Here is a 17804-nt window from a genome sequence, read left to right as displayed (position 1 = left end):
AATAACATGCAATTATCAAATTATATTTTCAAATTTCCTGTCAACTTTAAACACTTTTCAACTCAAAAACACAACAGGCCGCTGGATGAATGACTTCCCTAGCACCCTACCACCAGGCTTAGCATGTTTTCTGGGGGAAACCTTGCTTAGTGAACAGAAAGTTACTTCAGCAAGAGGTTTTACTGTGATAAAAATAAAGTAAAAAGCTACTTTGCAGTTCTCCACCCTACCAAGTAAAACCAGACACTGCAGGGAAGCAGCTATAAACCTGACGTTTCTAAAATTAATCCCTTCAATGATGGAACCATTTTTAGATCAGAACTGTTTATTTACAAGTCACCAAGTGTTCAGCAAGGCAGCTCTGCAGGTTTAAAATAACTCATTGTGTCAAAGTTGGATGAGCTGCAAACGCATCAGCCAATTAGTAATTAGTGAAGAATTTCAAAAGATGCCCAGAAAGGATTCAGTGGGAAAACAGTCCAACAGCCAGGCAGCGTGTAATCATACGTAGATGTTGACCACATGCTTGATTCATACAAACTACTCTTCTTACTTAATGTAAACAACAATCAGATTCAAGATTCAATACTTTTCAGTAAAGAAGGAAAGAGGTTGCAAGTTTTTTTGGAGACAACTAGAGTTTGATCTGGGTCTTCAGGAAATGACTGATGCACCGCCTCATGTTTACTGCAGCAGTTACTGATCTAGGAGCAGCATGTGCAGAACAGGAGACCCAACTTTAAACCATGACACAGAAACAAACACTCCGACACCTGATCTTGGAAAAAAAAAAGAAAAAAAGTCTGAGGTCTTTCCAGTGCAGCCTGTGAGGACAGTGAGTGCTGTCCCAGAATGGCTGGGGGTTCCAGACAAATTTAGGTCATGGAGAGAGGACTGAACAGAAAATACTACATTACGGACAGAGTGAGACAGAATGCCTAAGTCAGAGACTGGAGGAATTTACACTTTGTAGAAAAATTAATGAACTGCGTTTTATAGTTGAACCTGAACCTGCTATGAGCTCTGCTAATAATTCACCACAAGTTAAACAGACAGAAGACGAAATAAGTAACATGGACTAATGATGATCAAGCAAGAGATGCAGCAAATAAACACCAATTTTCAATTAAACTTCTATCCACATTATAAATAAGATACTTTAACCTTTAATTTAATCTCCACTCTCATTTTCTGCATTTTAAATCAGCATAACATGAAGTAAGATCACCTTACCAAGATAAACTCATAATTTTCTCCTCATTGCTTTGGGATTTCTTCAAAGCTAACACATCTGGACTTAGCGCAGTAGTGAGTGCTGGATTCTGTTGTTCTTGTGGCAGGACAGGACGAAGCTCATACCCTTTATCTGTTCTGCCGGGTCCAAAGGCCTCACCAAGCACACAAACCTGCGGTAAGCAGTTGCAGTATCTCTGATTTGAAAACCAATACCAAAGTCCTCACTGTAGTTGCTGCAGCTGGTCTCAAAGTTCCTTGATGACGAAATGATTTTACTGTTAGCATGTGGCTAAAGCTTAGCTCAGTTAGCTGGATGCAGGAACAAGCAAGCTAAAATTAAGTAATTAATTAGATTTTAACGCATTAAAATGTTTTTACCAAAATTAATAGCTTTTTTTTTTTCTTTTTTTAACATATGAACGTTTCAGCAGGAACTTTTGCATTCATGCGTTGCTGGTACTCCTGTAAATGTGACACACAAGCGATATTCGCAAACAACAATGGACAATAAAGCTGCTTTTCTTGGGACTTAATTTTTGCCACAAAAATTGATCTGACTGGACACTGGACAAGTCTATTGTTGTGTTCTAGTTGTGCTAAAAGGAGTTAGCATATCAGTGAAGCTACTGAGGCCTAAAATATCATCTCAATGCAAAGCATGCAGTAGCAGCAGCATGCTAATGTCAGCGTCCACAGTCCACATTTCTACAGACATTCCATGAATGATGAGGAGTTCCTGAAACTCTGGAAAGATGAATGTTTAGCATTGCACTTTGCATCAATGTGGTGGTTGAATAACCTAAGCAACAAATTAAAAACAACAAATACCTTTGTTGTTGAGCTCATATGTCTGTTTATTTAATAATTTAGCAGAATTTTGTTTTTAATTAAAAATATTGCTCATTTTGTCATTGCTATGCGATTAATCAATTACAGACCCTGCATTTAACTGTGTCCCATTACTAGCTAAAATGCTAATTTTTCACTTAACGGAATGGTACTCTGAAAGAATCATACAGGCAATGATCTGTTCACCCAAAAGAAACGTATCCAAGAAAAAGTTATTTAGCTGGACAAGCAATGTGATGGATTTAACAGTGAGCAAGTGAACAAACCCTCAACAATAAGAGTGAGTGGCACATTTGTGCCGTAATAGCTGCTTCTACTCTCACACACACATTGCTCAGCCATGGATGAAAGGCTCAACGGAGAAAGAATTCCCAGAGCTGGCAACAGAAGGCTGTTGCGTCATCCTCTAACAGTCTATTAATTCAATGTGAACAATGACCGAATCAGCAGGCCACAACAACGTTCTCAATTTACAACACACACCCTTGGTGATTCCATGCATACACCACTTGGCATGCTGTGATGTGGCCTTTGGGAGCCTGCAGCAAGTTATTGGTCTTCCTACAAAACCAATCAGTTCAGCAACAAGACAGAACATTTTTGTAAAAGTGATAATCGGCAGTGACATTTGATTTGATCTCATCTACAATCTCTCACTGCAGAGTAAATCAGTGTAAAGCCAGTTGAACATCAGTTGTCAGATGAGATACAAACTGAGGAGAACCATTTAGTCGATGAGCTCGGAACGTTTTCCTTACTGAAGGCCAGATTCAAATCAAAAGCGCTGTGATGCCACAGAGCAAAAACAGGCTAACCTGATAAAAACAAAGAAAAGAAAATGTAGTGTAAACTTCCTAGAGTTAGTCTCCAGTTAGCAAGTCACAACCTGCTAGATGTCATTCAGGTGTGTGCAGATAAGAGGGGGATGGAAAGAACTTCTACAGTGACTGTGTCAGGTATTCTGAACACAAAGCCAACAAGACAACACAGCAAGATTTAGCCAATATTGGGATATTCTTTTTAAAATATCAAGAAATCTTATATTTTCATGTTGTATAAATAAATAAACTTTGCCAAATTAACAGGTCACCTGAAATGATACTGCTAAATTCTGAGAGGAAGCCATCATTTTATCTATGTACATTAGTAAGGTACTTAAAAAAAATCTACTCATGCAGAAAAAATGTGTACCCATAGCTAATGTTCTCCTTCCACCACAATGTTCAGTCAGTTGTTTAATTTTATAATGACATACATACACACCTACACACACATCTTTTAGTGAGTTTGCTGGTACCAGATGGGAGTTTGTTTGGACAAAGTGGGCAGGTAAACTGGCGAGAGTGAAAGCAGGTTCTGCCCACATTAGCATAAATGTTTAAATTATTGGTTTGAAAATCCAAATAATAGGGCCGTTCTATAATAAACACATTTCCACTATTGGTTCCAGAATAGTTTTCCCCAGAACCGTTTTTAATCAGCCAGGACTGTTTCTGGTGAGTGTTTCCTTTGAGCGATCTACAACCAGGCGGTTGATTAGACCAGCCCTACCTCTGTCGCTCAGTGGCTCCCCCTGTAGGAGTGCTGCAGCGATGTGGGAACACAGATCTCCATCCACCACAACCGAGAATTCCCATTAAAAACATTAAAAATAGAACAAAACAGGTTTAAAATGAGTTTCGTTTGACATTTGGCTAAAAAAGTGTAAAAAGTGAAAATATATATATGGATGCATGGATTTTAAATTATCTACTTCCAACCCAACTGCGAGACAGAGGAAAAAGGAAAGCTCAGATTTTCATTAAAACCTGATGCACCTACATGAAAACTAGTGCAGATGTCGATATCCACTATTAATTTTGCTACCATGGTCAATAGCCAGTATGTGACAACATTACATCATATGTATTTCTGTTATTTCAATATTGTGAAAGAAAAACGACCACACTGCTGGCATTTCTTCTGTTTCAGTTAGACATCCTGCAGTCCTGCACGGCATCACGTTTAGTGTCACATGACCAAACTAAAACCACATGACCAGCCTCCTCCAGAAACACAAAGGACAATTTAATCTGAAATATTTCATTTGTTACTATTGGCCCAGTTTTACTTGCCGAACCGATAACTATGTTAAAAAAAATGACTAAAATTGCCCGATACCGTTGTTAGTGCTGATAAATCATGTAGCCCCACAATTACGACCATTTAATAGCAGTTATGATGTGAAACTGAATTCAGATCAGTTTTATCTAAGAAGTTTGTCATAATTCACAGATCTTTGAGGATTACAGAAGAATGGTCACACATCCTGCAGCGTGGATTCTCCAGTCAACATTAGTAAGACTGGGCTGCAAAAAAATATTTTTCGGAAGTTGTCTATGTTTTTTTTTTATATATATATTTTGAACCCTGGAATCCAAAAATTACATCCATTTTTCTCAATCAGGTCACTTTCTTATTCTAATCTGATTTAGAATAATCCAATCTTCTGACTAAATTGATTATATTTTTGTAACATCATCAGTTCATTTCCATTAATATTTCTCATCCAAAAAAGATTTTAGGAGAGAAAAAAATGTTTTCTAACAAAGTGTATTAATTATATGCAACAAACTGAATAATAAACACTGATAAGGGTGCGTACATGTAAATTGAATATTACGTCTCCATCTCTTTTCTCTCCTGATGGAGTCTCTCCTCCTGCTCGTCACTCATTGATCAGATTCTCAGGAAACTGATCCATATGTGGAAACAAGTCCTGCATTTTGATGCTCATGTTGCTCCATAGTTCAGAAAATTGACCTGATTGAGCAAAACCAATGTGATTTTTGGATTCAGCTCATCAACATGACCCTAAAACAGTTGAAAAACTCCAGACAATTCTTTGGCTGTTGGCCAGTGTAATCAGTGAATGATCAATAATCTTGGGGAGTTGAGATTGGTTCTTATTCTAACATAAAGGTTAAATCCCTTCAAAAGACTGATGAGAATACTTCATTAGTAATAGTATTCTTAATTTTCTTATGATCAGTAATGTAATTAAGAACTTAATAATTAAGGACATAATGCTTGATTATTATTTTTTTATTATTATATTAATTTTTTTCTTTCATATCAACAAAAACCCACTACGCGCTACGAATACCTGAAGACCACACTGGACTTTGTTTTGTCTGTGTATATTCAAAAAAAAAAGTATGATGAGACAATCATACTCACTCTCTTGGCGGTTTTAAGCATTATATTTGAATTCCTATTATAAAAACTGTAATAGTGAGCATGTGTGGCTGGGTTTCTCTGATGAGTCATGTTACCCAATCTTCACCTGCAGTTTAATTCTGATTCATTTATGACTGAAGAACATGAACACTGACTAGAAACCTTTGCACAGAAAAGGCTTTCTTTGCTAGTTATTGACATAAAAGAAGTTATAAACAATGTCTCCCCTGGTGGGCTACCGCAACAAAACAATAATCATGTACTTCAAAAATACAAAAAGGGAAAAAGACCCAACTTTTGTTAAGAACGAGAAGAGAAATTCATTTTGGAAAAAAAAAAGAAAAAAAAAAAAGAAAAAATCCCATCTTGCATCATCATGCAAAGGTAACTGAATAAGCTGCGTCAGCCAGACCACTGACCTGTTCTGCTCCTCCAGCTTGGCCAGCAACTCCACATCGTCAGGGCTGAGCTGCGCTGGGGAGGACGGCGAGAGGGCGGGCGAGGACAGAGACGTGGAGGAGGAAGTGGTGGGGGTCTGTAGAGATGTGGGCGTGGCCACCTGGCTAGCCATCTGACTGACGGTGTGGGAGACCGAGTTCTTCACCCATGAGAGAGTAGAACTCAGCTTTCCAGCAACCTTGTCTGTCGCCACCTGCAGGGAAAGACCACACAAGTCTTTTTATTATGTAATCACTTTCCGACCTCACCGGGCTCAGTCTCACAATAAGTCACCGTCTAAACTTAGATCCATGCCAACCAGACGTCGTCCAGTCAGAGGGGGACGGATCGATGCGGCTGCTGAGCTTTCACTCTGCTTTAGCCAATGTTCTGATTTCCTGATCAATACCTCAAACTGCTTGCTTGTGCTGCAGCAAACGTTTGATGAGTCAGGACTGAATCGTGACAATCAGCAGTGGATGTTGGGTTGGTTTCATTTTAAGGCTACTTTAACAACACATTCTAGCCACTTTTCCTTTTTTCCAACAGATTAACAACGAGAAGTCCTGCTTTTGCTAAAGAGAACTTTTTACAGAGCAGAGCAATGATTAACATTATCATTCCCTCTCATGGGGAAAAATGGCGACAAAGGTGTGATTCCTGACACGTAATCTGACCGATACTCAGACCTGGGCAGACCTACATACATGAGAATTATAAAAGAAACTGTTTAAATCAGCTTCCTTTTCAGAACCACCACTGAAAAAAATAACACACAAATCCTGACTAAAAGCATATAAAGACGTGACATCAGGAAAGTTTCCTACCTGCTTTTCCCTCCCAGAAATCCAACCCTTTCAGCTGCTTTCCATGACAAAGCTGTGTTTTAAATCTCCATATTCATCAAAAGAAGGATTTCAGATGCTTGTTGAACCGCGCTCTCTCTCACTCAGACTTTTAAACATTCAGCCGACTTAACAGAGTCTTGCAGTCATATGCTGATCATACTTGCAGGAAGGGTCAAAGTGCTACAGTCAGTCATTCCACACAGCTGTACTTCGCAAAAAAAAAAAAAAAAAAAAAGCCTGGCTGTCATAATGCAGGAAACAATTTAGAATAGAAACTACTGAGTAAAAAGCAGCAGCAGTGATCTATTTCAGTTTTTAATGCAGTAACATCCATGTACTCTGTGTTTATTTTTGATACTCAGTTACACATTTCTTTTAATCTCAGTATGCTATTTTTAATAACTGTACATCTTAATTTTTTTTCTGCAAATTTCCCCTTTACTCTTCAGTCTCTTTATTTTTATCTGTGTGAATCTGTATCTACCAGTCACTTTGCTGCTGTTTTACCTCAACTTCCCCACTAAGGGTCAATATAAGATGTTTCTATTTTATTCTCAACTTTTTCCATGTTCAACTACAAATTTTAAATTAATGTAATAGAGAAACAGAAATGAGTCAATAAGAATCAAAGAAGAATCATAAATGTCTTTCAACATTTTTGATGAATATAATGTAAAATTGGTTCAAGCATCTGAATCTTTGTGTGTAATTTAGTCCCAGTATTGCAGAGTGTTAGGCCAAAGAAGATTATCCCGAGGTTTAAAACACCTAACAGAGCATAATTAAGTGCATCACCTGAAAATGGAAAGGGCATGGCACAACTACAAACTGCCATGCATCCAAACTAACAGGACAAGCAGGGGTGGTATTAATCAGAGGATCATGAAGAAGTTGCAAAAAACCACAACTCCAGAAATCCACCCTTTATACAATGAAAGAAAGGCAGAAGAAGTCATCTATTCAACTGCAAAACTACACATTTCTACACATGTACAAATTTATGAAACAAATAACTCCCCCAGCAGGGTTTATTAAAACAATAGTGTCACACATGCGATCGTTTTCAGAAAACTTTTTATCCAAATGAACTCGCACAAATATGTCATTTGTGTTGTTTTAAAAATGCCAAATGCAGCATGGTGCAAAGCTAAAACCTTTGTTAGCCAATCAGCTGATGCCATTTTACTTACTGCAGACAGTAATGTAATGGAACCCTAACTCTCTGTTTACCCATAAGCACACACAAACACAAATATGGAGCTTTGTGTGGATGGAAGACTGGAACACATTAAAAAGTATTAGTTTTCCAGATATCCGAAGGGAAACAGGCCCCAACAACATTTACATTTTGTCATAAGTTGTAAAAATCTGTAAAAGTTCAAGTGACATGAATTCTTTGACAGACTTTTTAATGAACTCAAAGGCACAAGGACTCAAACATTTTTTTATCTGACGTATAAGTTTAATCCTTCCTATCAATAAGTAAAGTACTAAAACACTTAAATAAATGGCATATAGATGAACTGAGGAAGACTTCTTTTGTCCAACGTCAAATCATAAACTCTTCTAGAATGATAGGAGGATTATGCTAACACTATAATTCTGTAGTGGTGTAAGTATTTGTGTGTAATTTTACATTTTTTCTCATTGTACATTTATATTATATTTTCATATTGTGTTATTTTTTTTAATCTGTAAGTATAGATTTAAGTCTGTTACAAGTTGAAGGTATGAGATGTTTTAGCAGTGTCTAATGTCACATCTGCTTCCACTTACAGCAGAAGCTGGGTAGAACAGACTAAAAGCAAAAAACATTCTGGTTTTAAGTAATTTAAATTTGGTTTTGTCTCAGTGGAGTTGTTTTTTTTTCACTAGGTGTATTGAAGCATTCAACAGATTGCCTCTTTTCTTGTTTAGCTGACAACTGGCTACGTGGTTTAGCCAAATGTTTATTTGCATACAGAGCAGATAACTGAGATCTAATCACAAGTGTTCAACTCAGGATGCATGAAGACTGCATCCTGAGTCTTCATGCAGTCTCAGGATGCATGAAGACTGCATGCATCCTGCATGCAGTCAATTTGGCTCTGAATTCTGAAATGAATTCAGAGCCAAATTCATTTAAAAATGGTTAAATAGTTACAGCTTAAAAGGACATAAAAAGTGGAACAGTGAGCAACTCTGTTTATAAAGAATAATAGCTGATTGTAAAAAGTTGAACTCTTAATTTGCATTTGTCTATTTTCTCCCCACCCAAAGCTTTGTGGTGCTCTGAGTCAGACTAGGATCGTCTGTGGACTTTTTTCCCTTTGAAAGCAAAATAAAAGAAAGCCGGGCCACGTGGCTTCTTATGGCGTCGATGACCAACAACGTTAGTGAGTCAGATTTCACCTTAAAGAACAGCTCTACATGTGCTCTTTCAAATCTGATATCTAGAAAGTTGAAGGCAGCTTCCTATGTATCTAAGGGCGTTTTCACATCTGATAGTCTGAGCTCAGTTCAGGACCAAAATGTGCTACATTTTCAGCTGGTGTCGTTCTCTTTCACACTGCAATGTGTCAAACCAACTAAATCCTTTCAAAAACCTGTTCATCTGTGGCAGAACCAAGAACCACTGAAGCAAATAACTCAAAAACTCCTTTAGAAGACACCAAGATCAACTTCCTTCTTCACAAGATGTAAACCAAAACAGAATGGCGTCAAGATTTTTGTGGTTGTAGGATGTCTCTTTTGTCTCCATTTCTCCCATTAACACTCGACATAGGCATTTGTTTTGGTCAGATTTACCCAGAATGCCCTGAACCACAGCCCACCTCTTGCTTTTGGAGCGGTCTCCAGTCCACATATGCATTCAAACCATGCCAGACTTCACTTTAACCCAACCAAGACCCAGGTTAGTAGACGGACCAGAGTTTGATTACACATTCACACCTCCCCAAAAGAACTGGACTTTCTAGGCAAACCAACTAGAGTCGGATTAAAATGGACTAAACAGGGCTGGTGTGAATGTATCCTAGATGAAGATGGATTTGAAAAGATTTAAAATTATGTGGCAGCAACTTTAAATTTAGACTCTGGTTCTACTATGTCAGGATCAAGGTTGGTCTTAAAGATATTGTGTCCAGTGAACCGAGCCGATGAAAGCAGGAATTCCCCGTAAATCCTGGATACGGGGTTTGTTGCTGCTTTTGTTTGCCAAAGAACTGAAAGAAGCCCAGAAATGCTGGGAGCATAGCTAATGAAGCTACAGAGGGTCCGAGCAGTGGAACATCAGGGCAATTGGGGAAGTGAAAAAGACCAGAGGAAGAAGTGAGAAGTGTTTCCCTTATCATAACTGAACAGATGAGTCACAATAGCTGGAAAATAAACCAGGTAAATGGTTAGAAATTATATCTACATGTACAAATCAAAAAAATTCTAAGCTACACTCGCTCCTATCTTCATATTGCATTTCTCTTCCTGAATAACCTTCTCAGGCTCTGCAATGGACACCATGGTGTGAGAGCACTGAAACCCAGGCTTGGCTCACAATAACACACTCGAAGTGAGGTGGAAAGGCCTTTCTCTTCACACGCACAGGGCAGCTCATACTTTCCAAATGTACAATCAACATTTCAATGACCGGGCTGAAGGCTACTCCTCAACAAGCACTGCTGGCCTTCTAGTGGGATAGGAAATGAAATGTCTAGACTCTGGCTTATGATTTTAGAAATTCATACTGCATGCATAGCCGTCTTAGTATGTTAGGGTAAAAAATGGAGTCAAAGTTTAAACTTTAAGAGTTATATTACTTCTACTAATTTATTTCCTCAAACACAGGAGCTGGAAATAGGACCAAAGTAAGATTTTGAGTGACTAGAATAATGACAGAAATCCATCTTTTGCATAAATAAATAAAGGTGTCAATTATGTTGTTGAAAATGTGTAAAAGTTGATTGGTTACATCTATTGAAACCAGGCGACAAGCTTTCCTAAAATTAGTTCCACTGCATAGTAGTTTATCTGCTTTAAGTTATAGTTAAAATGAATCCCTGCCTTATACTGTTTTGCACAAAATCCTTTTCCAAGTATTTACACCTCTAGAATCTTTGAACTATTAGCTATGTTACAACAAATTAGCTTCAGTGTATTTTTTTAAAAAGTGTGGTCAGAATATGGAAACAGAACATGGCAGAGGCAGTGTCATGCTATGGGAGTTGTCCAAACAAAGGAAAGTTCTGCTAACAAATTAGACTTAATGCAATTAAATGACACCTAAAAATTATGTCTAATAAAGTATACACAATAGCTAATTTATTCCTATAGATAAAGCTATTGCAATAAGCACCAAAATCAATTCATTGCATTCATACAAATTAAAACAACAATCTCTATAATTTCCATTTCCATAATTAGCTGTTTTTCTGGAGCATTGGTCTAAACTCCCCTTTTTTGAATGTTGTTTAAAAAGACTTTGATATTCATTTGATTTGTTTATTTATTTTGCATATTTAAAATGTCTTCCAGCTCCAGTGTTAAATGTTTAGGTTAGAAATTAAAGATTTATTAATATTTCAGATTATAATAAAGCCATTACCATTACATTACTTGAATTTTTTTCAAAACTACAATATTATCATTTATTGCAATAACTTCTAGGACAATTATTGTCCAGAAATAAAATGTCCCAGGCCTAAATTCGGCCTAAATTGAGTAAATAATAAGTAGGCCTATTTAAATTAGGGTTACTTATGCACTGAAGCAAGTGATTAAACCTTTGTAGATCAGAATAGGCTATGGTGTCAACAAGTGTAAACAAATAAAATGCTAACATAATGTGGATCGATAGTCTAGCGCCCCAAAATAAAATCAGACTAGGCAGCAACACTTGTGGTCTAATTAACAGTCTAGCCCCACCCAACAGCTCACATGTACTGTGTCTACCAGAACAACACCAGAGGAGGATTACAGAGGATCTGTGATGTACAGAAGAATTTACACTAATTTTGATAGCAAAAAGTGTATGTTGGTGTTTTTAAAAATGCTATTTCCATCCTGTTTGTTATTAAATAAACTCAAGAGCAAGATGTGTTACTGCTACTTTCATCTCAACACATCATTAGCTCAACCAATTGGTGCAGAAAAGCAAACCCTGTGAAGCTTCACGTCACAGAAGATTTAAAGCTAATCTTTAATTCACCCCCTCCCCCTCCAGTCCAATGCCACAGCCAAACTAACACTCACAGAAAAAGTACTGATGAAGTTCTGCAGCTAGCATAAGAACCATCTGGGCCTGAGCAGCCAAGAAACAGAGAAGGAACTCACTCAAGTGTTTAAATAAAGCATCTGGTTCAGGCAGTGTGACTGAATTCAAAGAACAGAAACTAGTTTCTCACCAGCTGCTGGGACTGAAACTTCACATTCGACATACAGATGGAGTAGATCTCCACGCGACTGTTGCTACAGGGGGAAATGTAAAACTTGAACTATTGTATAATAAAATACAAAATGGCAACCCTTGGACATTAGTTTACATGTGATACAGGCCCCAGGTTTCAGTGTGCTGCTAAATAACACTAGATCTTCAATTAGTTTTAGCTTATAGAGAGTAATGACTTCCAGTCACCAACAGGTGCTTCCACAGATAGTTCTGATATCTTCAGCACCAGGGAATCCCTCTCCTTCAGCTTTATTCACACACCCTCATTTTACTGCAACAAAATTCAAAAGTGCTTTACAAACACAAAACATGTCCCATCCAGGATTTGCTTGTCCCTGGTAGCATTTATGGAGGATTTCCAGATACAGAAGTAAAATTAATACCATGTATGACAGGGCTTCACCCAGTGCATTATAAGCCTGGCGGGCCACTGGGCTTTAGTTATGCCCCCACCAGGCTAAGCATCACTTTTTTTTTGTTTTGTATTTACTATAGAATTTTTTATATACTTGTAACAGTGATAATAGCAAAGACTGGCTAAAGAGTCTCTTTGGTGAAACGGTTGGAAGCACAATGGCAACACAGTATGGTCAGTATGTGAACACATAGGGAGGCTGAGGTCAGACGACTTTACCGTTCACCACGCTAACAACTTCAGAGAATAAAGTGACAAGTCAAAGATAAAAGACACTTTAAATAGGACACTTTAAAAGACATGGCATTTTTGCACAACTGAAGTGCAAAAAAAATGTTATTTAGCATAACTGTAATTTTTATGCTTCCTTTTTTTTAAGACTATAGTTGGTTTTTAGGTATTGTTAATAATGTTTTCCAATAACACATAATTGTCTACTGATATTTTCAAATTTCCAGTCAACTTTCAACATTTTTTTAAATCAATAACTGCCCTTACCACTGGGCTTAGCAGGTTTTCTGGGGGAAGCCCTGCATAGGACATGCTTGAAAACCCACATTGCTTTGTGTAACTCATCACCGACACTCGGCATTATCAGTTACAGGACATCACAGATATTTTGCAAGCAAAAATAGCTTTTGAAACTCATCTTCCTCCTTTTCACAATGTGTTTATGCAGAGACAGCTTGCTGAATTGCTAAACTAACCCTTTTTTGTTGCACATGACTTGTTGACAACGTGGCTTGTTGAATATTTCAATGCCGTTCAGGTTAATTATGTAAAAAAAAAATTAAAAATTCTGCTCTTAAACACAAACACGGCATTTTTAAGTTATCTTTCAGTTGCTCTCTGACCTTAATGAAGTTTCTCATTAGGTCTCTGTATTCATACTACTTTCTCCCGTTTTTATGCAGTGGTGCAATATTTAGAACTCTGCTGCGTTAAAGATGGTAATCTCAGGTGGGTTTATCACCCACAACATCCTTGTTTACTGGATTTCTTCCCCCCTGTCTACAGTCGGAGTTTGAGACACAGTCTACATCGCAGCAGCACCACAGCTGAGCGGTTTAAATCCTCTGCTTGTTCCACATATCATGCTTCCCTCTCTGTAAATCATGCTCATCTCCAAACAGCAAACAGAGAAGCGGCGCGTTAGCCTCTGCTGCCCAGGTTCCTTTTATGGCTCGATGGTGCTGAGCGCTGAAATGGGGATCTAGCATCAAATTCAACAGTAGTCTCTCTTCCAGAAAGCGCCACAAGTTACACGGCATTACCGAGAAGAAAATCCGCTGAAGCTAAACGAAGACATCGTTTGTTTTTTTACCTTCTGCAGCTAAAATGGCGACTTATACTTAATTTTATTTTATGGGTTTTATAACAAACATCCACAGTCTTAAAAAGTCTCCGGCTGCAAACGCGTCAAACACTATCGACACCACTGACAAGCCCCAGTTCGAAGTAATACTGCGACAAACCGAATGTAAGAGTTAAGTAATAACCATTTGTATTAATTGAGCGCAATGTCACAGTATTGACTTTAAAAACAATGGAATAACTTTGAGTCTGTTAGTGAGTAGATGTCAACTCCAGTAAATAGACCGAGCCCGGAAAAAAAAGCAAAGACATCCTTTACCTTGAAGCGTTTTCAGCCAGCAGCAGTAAATGTCTCCTGTTTCCCATGCACGAAGATAAAGCTCCACTAGTCAGAGAAAAAGTTCCGCTCGGAAACGCTTTACGTGCGGTCATAGAAAATTAGGACAAGCCAGTGCGGCTAGGTTTCTTCTTGAAAAGCTAGCCAGCATTAAGTTAGCCCGTTCCCATTGACTCCTCGGTCCAGCCCATGCAGCCGTAATACGTGTACACAAATGTCTCCGACCCACAGACACGGCCTCGACTGTTTACATCCTAACAGAGCATGCGCCAACCTGATATAACACTGTCACCAAGTGGTCAACGTGAGGAACTGCAATCCAGGGTCTTATGGGAAAGCGTTGCCATTTACTCATGAAGAGAAAGTACGACATTCTTAAACACAAAAGCGTTTTGTTTTGTTTTGTTTTGTTTTTTGTTTTGTTTTGTTTTTAAAAAGATAGTTTGATTATTTTCACAATGGAGACCAGAAGTGAATTTAGCTAAAATGGGCCAAAAATAAAATTGGAGCATAATTCCAAAAATTTGCATTCAAGCACAATAACTGATGTTAAACTCTGATATTTAACTAGAGTTTTAATGGCTCTAATGTTTTTTTGTGGGTGGACCACAACGACGCCATTAAAACTCACAATAGCATACCAAACTTTATCGATAAGAAATTAGAGTGACAATTTTCACAGACTTTTCAATAGTAACCACATTGTCACATTTTTCTGCTAAAACAAGATAAAAAATTTTGGTGAATCCTTCAGTTTTCCTTACCCTCTTTAGTCTGTTTATGGCAAAGTGTCTAAAGTCAGATTAGCAATTCTAACTAATGCAGATGAATATCTTTCATTTTCTTGGGTAAATTTTCACTTACAAATAAAATCTTTTAATAGTACTACTACTACTACTACTACTACTACTACTACTACTAATAATAATAATAATAATAATAATAATAATAATAATAATAAACTTTAAATACTTCTCTTTTATTAATCATGTTTCTGCTTTTATCTTAAACAAACGAAGAAATTCCTTCATCCCCCTTTTATTAAACTTTGCTACATACAGAAGCACTGACCTATGACCCTAAAATCTCACCTGCCCACACATGGAAAAAAAGTCAACTCAAATGTTTTCAAATTACATGTCTGTCTTTTAATAAGGGACCCTTTTTATATTTTGGATCTAATTACTCATCTACAAAAATTACACTGCTCTGTTTCATTAAAAATGTAATGTTTAATATGTATATGAGCAGACCAAAATACAAAAATTCTAAAGAATTTATTTATTTACATATTTATTTTGTTTGTTAAATTTTTTGTGGTCCTCAAGTGCTTTCAACTTGATGATTTTGGCCCTCGTGGTAAAATGGTTTAAGACCTTTCCCTGTCTGAGCAGTGACTGGGTGAGAGGCAGGATGTAGGCCAAACACAACCCTAAAAACAATGTCACACTCTCCACTAAACATCTCAGGGTCACTTATTAATTTACATGCATGTTTTTGGAACGTGAGAGGAAAATGGAGTACCTGACAAAAACCTCACACATTTTAACCTTCTTATACAACTGCTGATATGAAGGTTCTTATACAAAACTAAGATAGCCTAAAGCAAATCAGAAGTCTCAACAACTTGTTTACCCTTTCATTATCTATCACAAACACAATGTGAATGACTCAAAGGCCATCGAGGAATGAATCGTGTCAGAGCAGCTCTGTCTCAGGGCAGCTGTGGGAACGTTGTGATTTCATGTTTTTGACCAAAGTAGTCTGAGGTGACTACAGACTTAAAAGTTCACTTTCACAAAACACTAAGTGTAAAGAAGAGATGTAAGCTTTTTCATCAAGGGTCTCAGGATTTAGCACACTGTTAGGTTAAGGAAATTCTAGATTTCCCAAAATGTGGTCCACATTTACTGAATTTATCCCAATGGATCAGGAAAAGTGGTTTAAACTAGCCAGTGTAAACATGTGCAGTCATATTTGGTAAATTAGGATATGCTTTCTGATGAGGTTCATCTGTCAGATTAAAAGTACCTTTTGAAAATAAAAAGTACTCTGGTATTAAGCAGACTTTGTAGTAAACCCCCGTGTTAATTTTGTTGTCACTGGTCTAATGTAATATTCTAATTTTAAATGTCATGTTTTCTTTAGCTGTAAGTAGAAAATCATCATAGTTAATAGAAATAAAGCCATTCAAACATCCATCTGGTGTAGTTAATCTATATAATGTGTTTCACTAAAAGTTCCTCAAGTAAATAGACTTTTGAATAAAATTTGTTGAACGGGTCAGTAGGCTGTCTCATCAAGTGCTATTTTATGTCCTCATGTTTATGCTTTGTTATTTTCTTTTTTGTTTCCTGTGATGCCCCGTAAAGTACGTTGGCTGATTGTATCTGAATGGTGCTCCATAAATAAACTTGCCTTGCTATTAAAAGCACAAATCCCAACTTGAGCTTATGATCGAATATTATGTCAGTTTGTACCTTAGTTCAATTTATTTGGAAAGAATGATAAGGAGTTATGTAATGTGTAACTAATCAGTGTTCCAATATTAAAATATCTTACCTGGAGTTCATTGCTGAGAGGAAAGAAAAACGTCACTTCTGTTGGAGCAGCGTGGAGTTTCAGGCTGTTTGATATCTCTGACTGATCTTTCATTGAATCTTCATTCTAAAAGCAGCAAATGCTATTAATAAGTGAAAAAAAACCTACTAAAAATCCATTCTTAACCTAATCAGAATTTACTAACAATGACTTTACAGCAGCCACAATTAGACTGGCTTCACTCAGTGTCTCACAATGTGAACAGAAACTCTGAGTGAAAGAAACCTGGTGAGGAATAAAGGAATTCTGGGGAAAATCTATCTGTGTGACTGCCTAGGTTCACATACCAAACAGTCCACAAACCTACCTTTCAGGTTTTAGGTGAGAGCAGGCATGACGCATGTCTTTTGTTGGCTGCTTGGACACTCCTCTGGCTAAGGAAGGAGCTGACGTTGTGGAGACACATCACGACCGAGCGTGGCCCCATCGATCTGATACGTCACTCTGTCTGTCGCGTCACATCACACCGATAACGTTACGTAACTACAAACATAAACACACAAGTGTTCGAGGTGAAGATGGCTGAAGAAGTTGAGTCATAGAGAAAATAAACTAAAACTGAGTGTAACAACACAAAAGTAGACATTCTTAGCCTGATTTTTCATTGCCTCCCTCCATTGTCTTCTTACTATATTCCTTTTTAATGACAAAACACCTTTTTTTACAGTGCCTATAAAGTATTCACCTCTTTAATTACTTTTGCAAATCAATCAGTTTCAAGAATTTTTTTTTATCAAAAAAACAAACAAAAAAATCTATCCCTTCAATGTGGAAGTGAAAACTGATTTCTACTAATTAATGACAATTAAATAAATAATTTCATGTAAAATAAGTGATTGCATAGATATTCATCCGCTGATGGATGAAACAGCTTTTGGACAAACCCCCTCCCCCCTGGTTTTTACAGAAAATAAGAACAAAAATATTTCACTTAAAACAAGTGATATTCTTCCTGCTGAACTGTGCTGAGCTGTGAACAGACCTTTCCACATCCCCCCATTGGATTAAGGTCTGGGTTTTAACTAGACCCCTCCAAAACATCCAGCTTTTTGTCTCTGTAGCTGTAACTGGATGCTTTGGCCCATTGCCTTGCTGGAACAGAAATGTTATCTGAAGCCGTAGTTCTCT

At 37.4% G+C, this 17804-nt stretch overlaps 1 protein-coding gene across 7 annotated transcripts in view; it reads right to left on the bottom strand.

The window, feature by feature from the left end:
* The window catches only part of evi5b (ecotropic viral integration site 5b), a 49362-nt gene extending 32428 nt beyond the window's left edge, over positions 1-16934 (bottom strand). For 3 of the 7 annotated variants that reach the window (XM_014990981.2, XM_088005124.1, XM_088005123.1), the window contains exons 1-2: positions 16638-16933; positions 5724-5956 (exon numbers count right to left, since the gene is read on the bottom strand). In XM_014990981.2, coding sequence (XP_014846467.2) covers positions 5724-5956; positions 16638-16730 — 326 coding nt within the window. In that variant the 5' untranslated portion in view covers positions 16731-16933. Of the gene's footprint in view, positions 1-1233; positions 1330-5723; positions 5957-14057; positions 14838-16637 lie in introns of those variants that run through there. The other 4 variants (XM_088005125.1, XM_014990983.2, XM_014990982.2 and 1 more) reach the window with 4 other exon arrangements.
* Between the last annotated feature and the right edge of the window lie 870 nt (positions 16935-17804).

Source organism: Poecilia mexicana, unplaced genomic scaffold (genome assembly GCF_051168715.1).
Source record: "Poecilia mexicana isolate PSO_F unplaced genomic scaffold, ASM5116871v1 scaffold_4, whole genome shotgun sequence".
NCBI lineage: Eukaryota > Metazoa > Chordata > Actinopteri > Cyprinodontiformes > Poeciliidae > Poecilia > Poecilia mexicana.
This window is presented reverse-complemented; position numbering and strand designations above follow the sequence as displayed.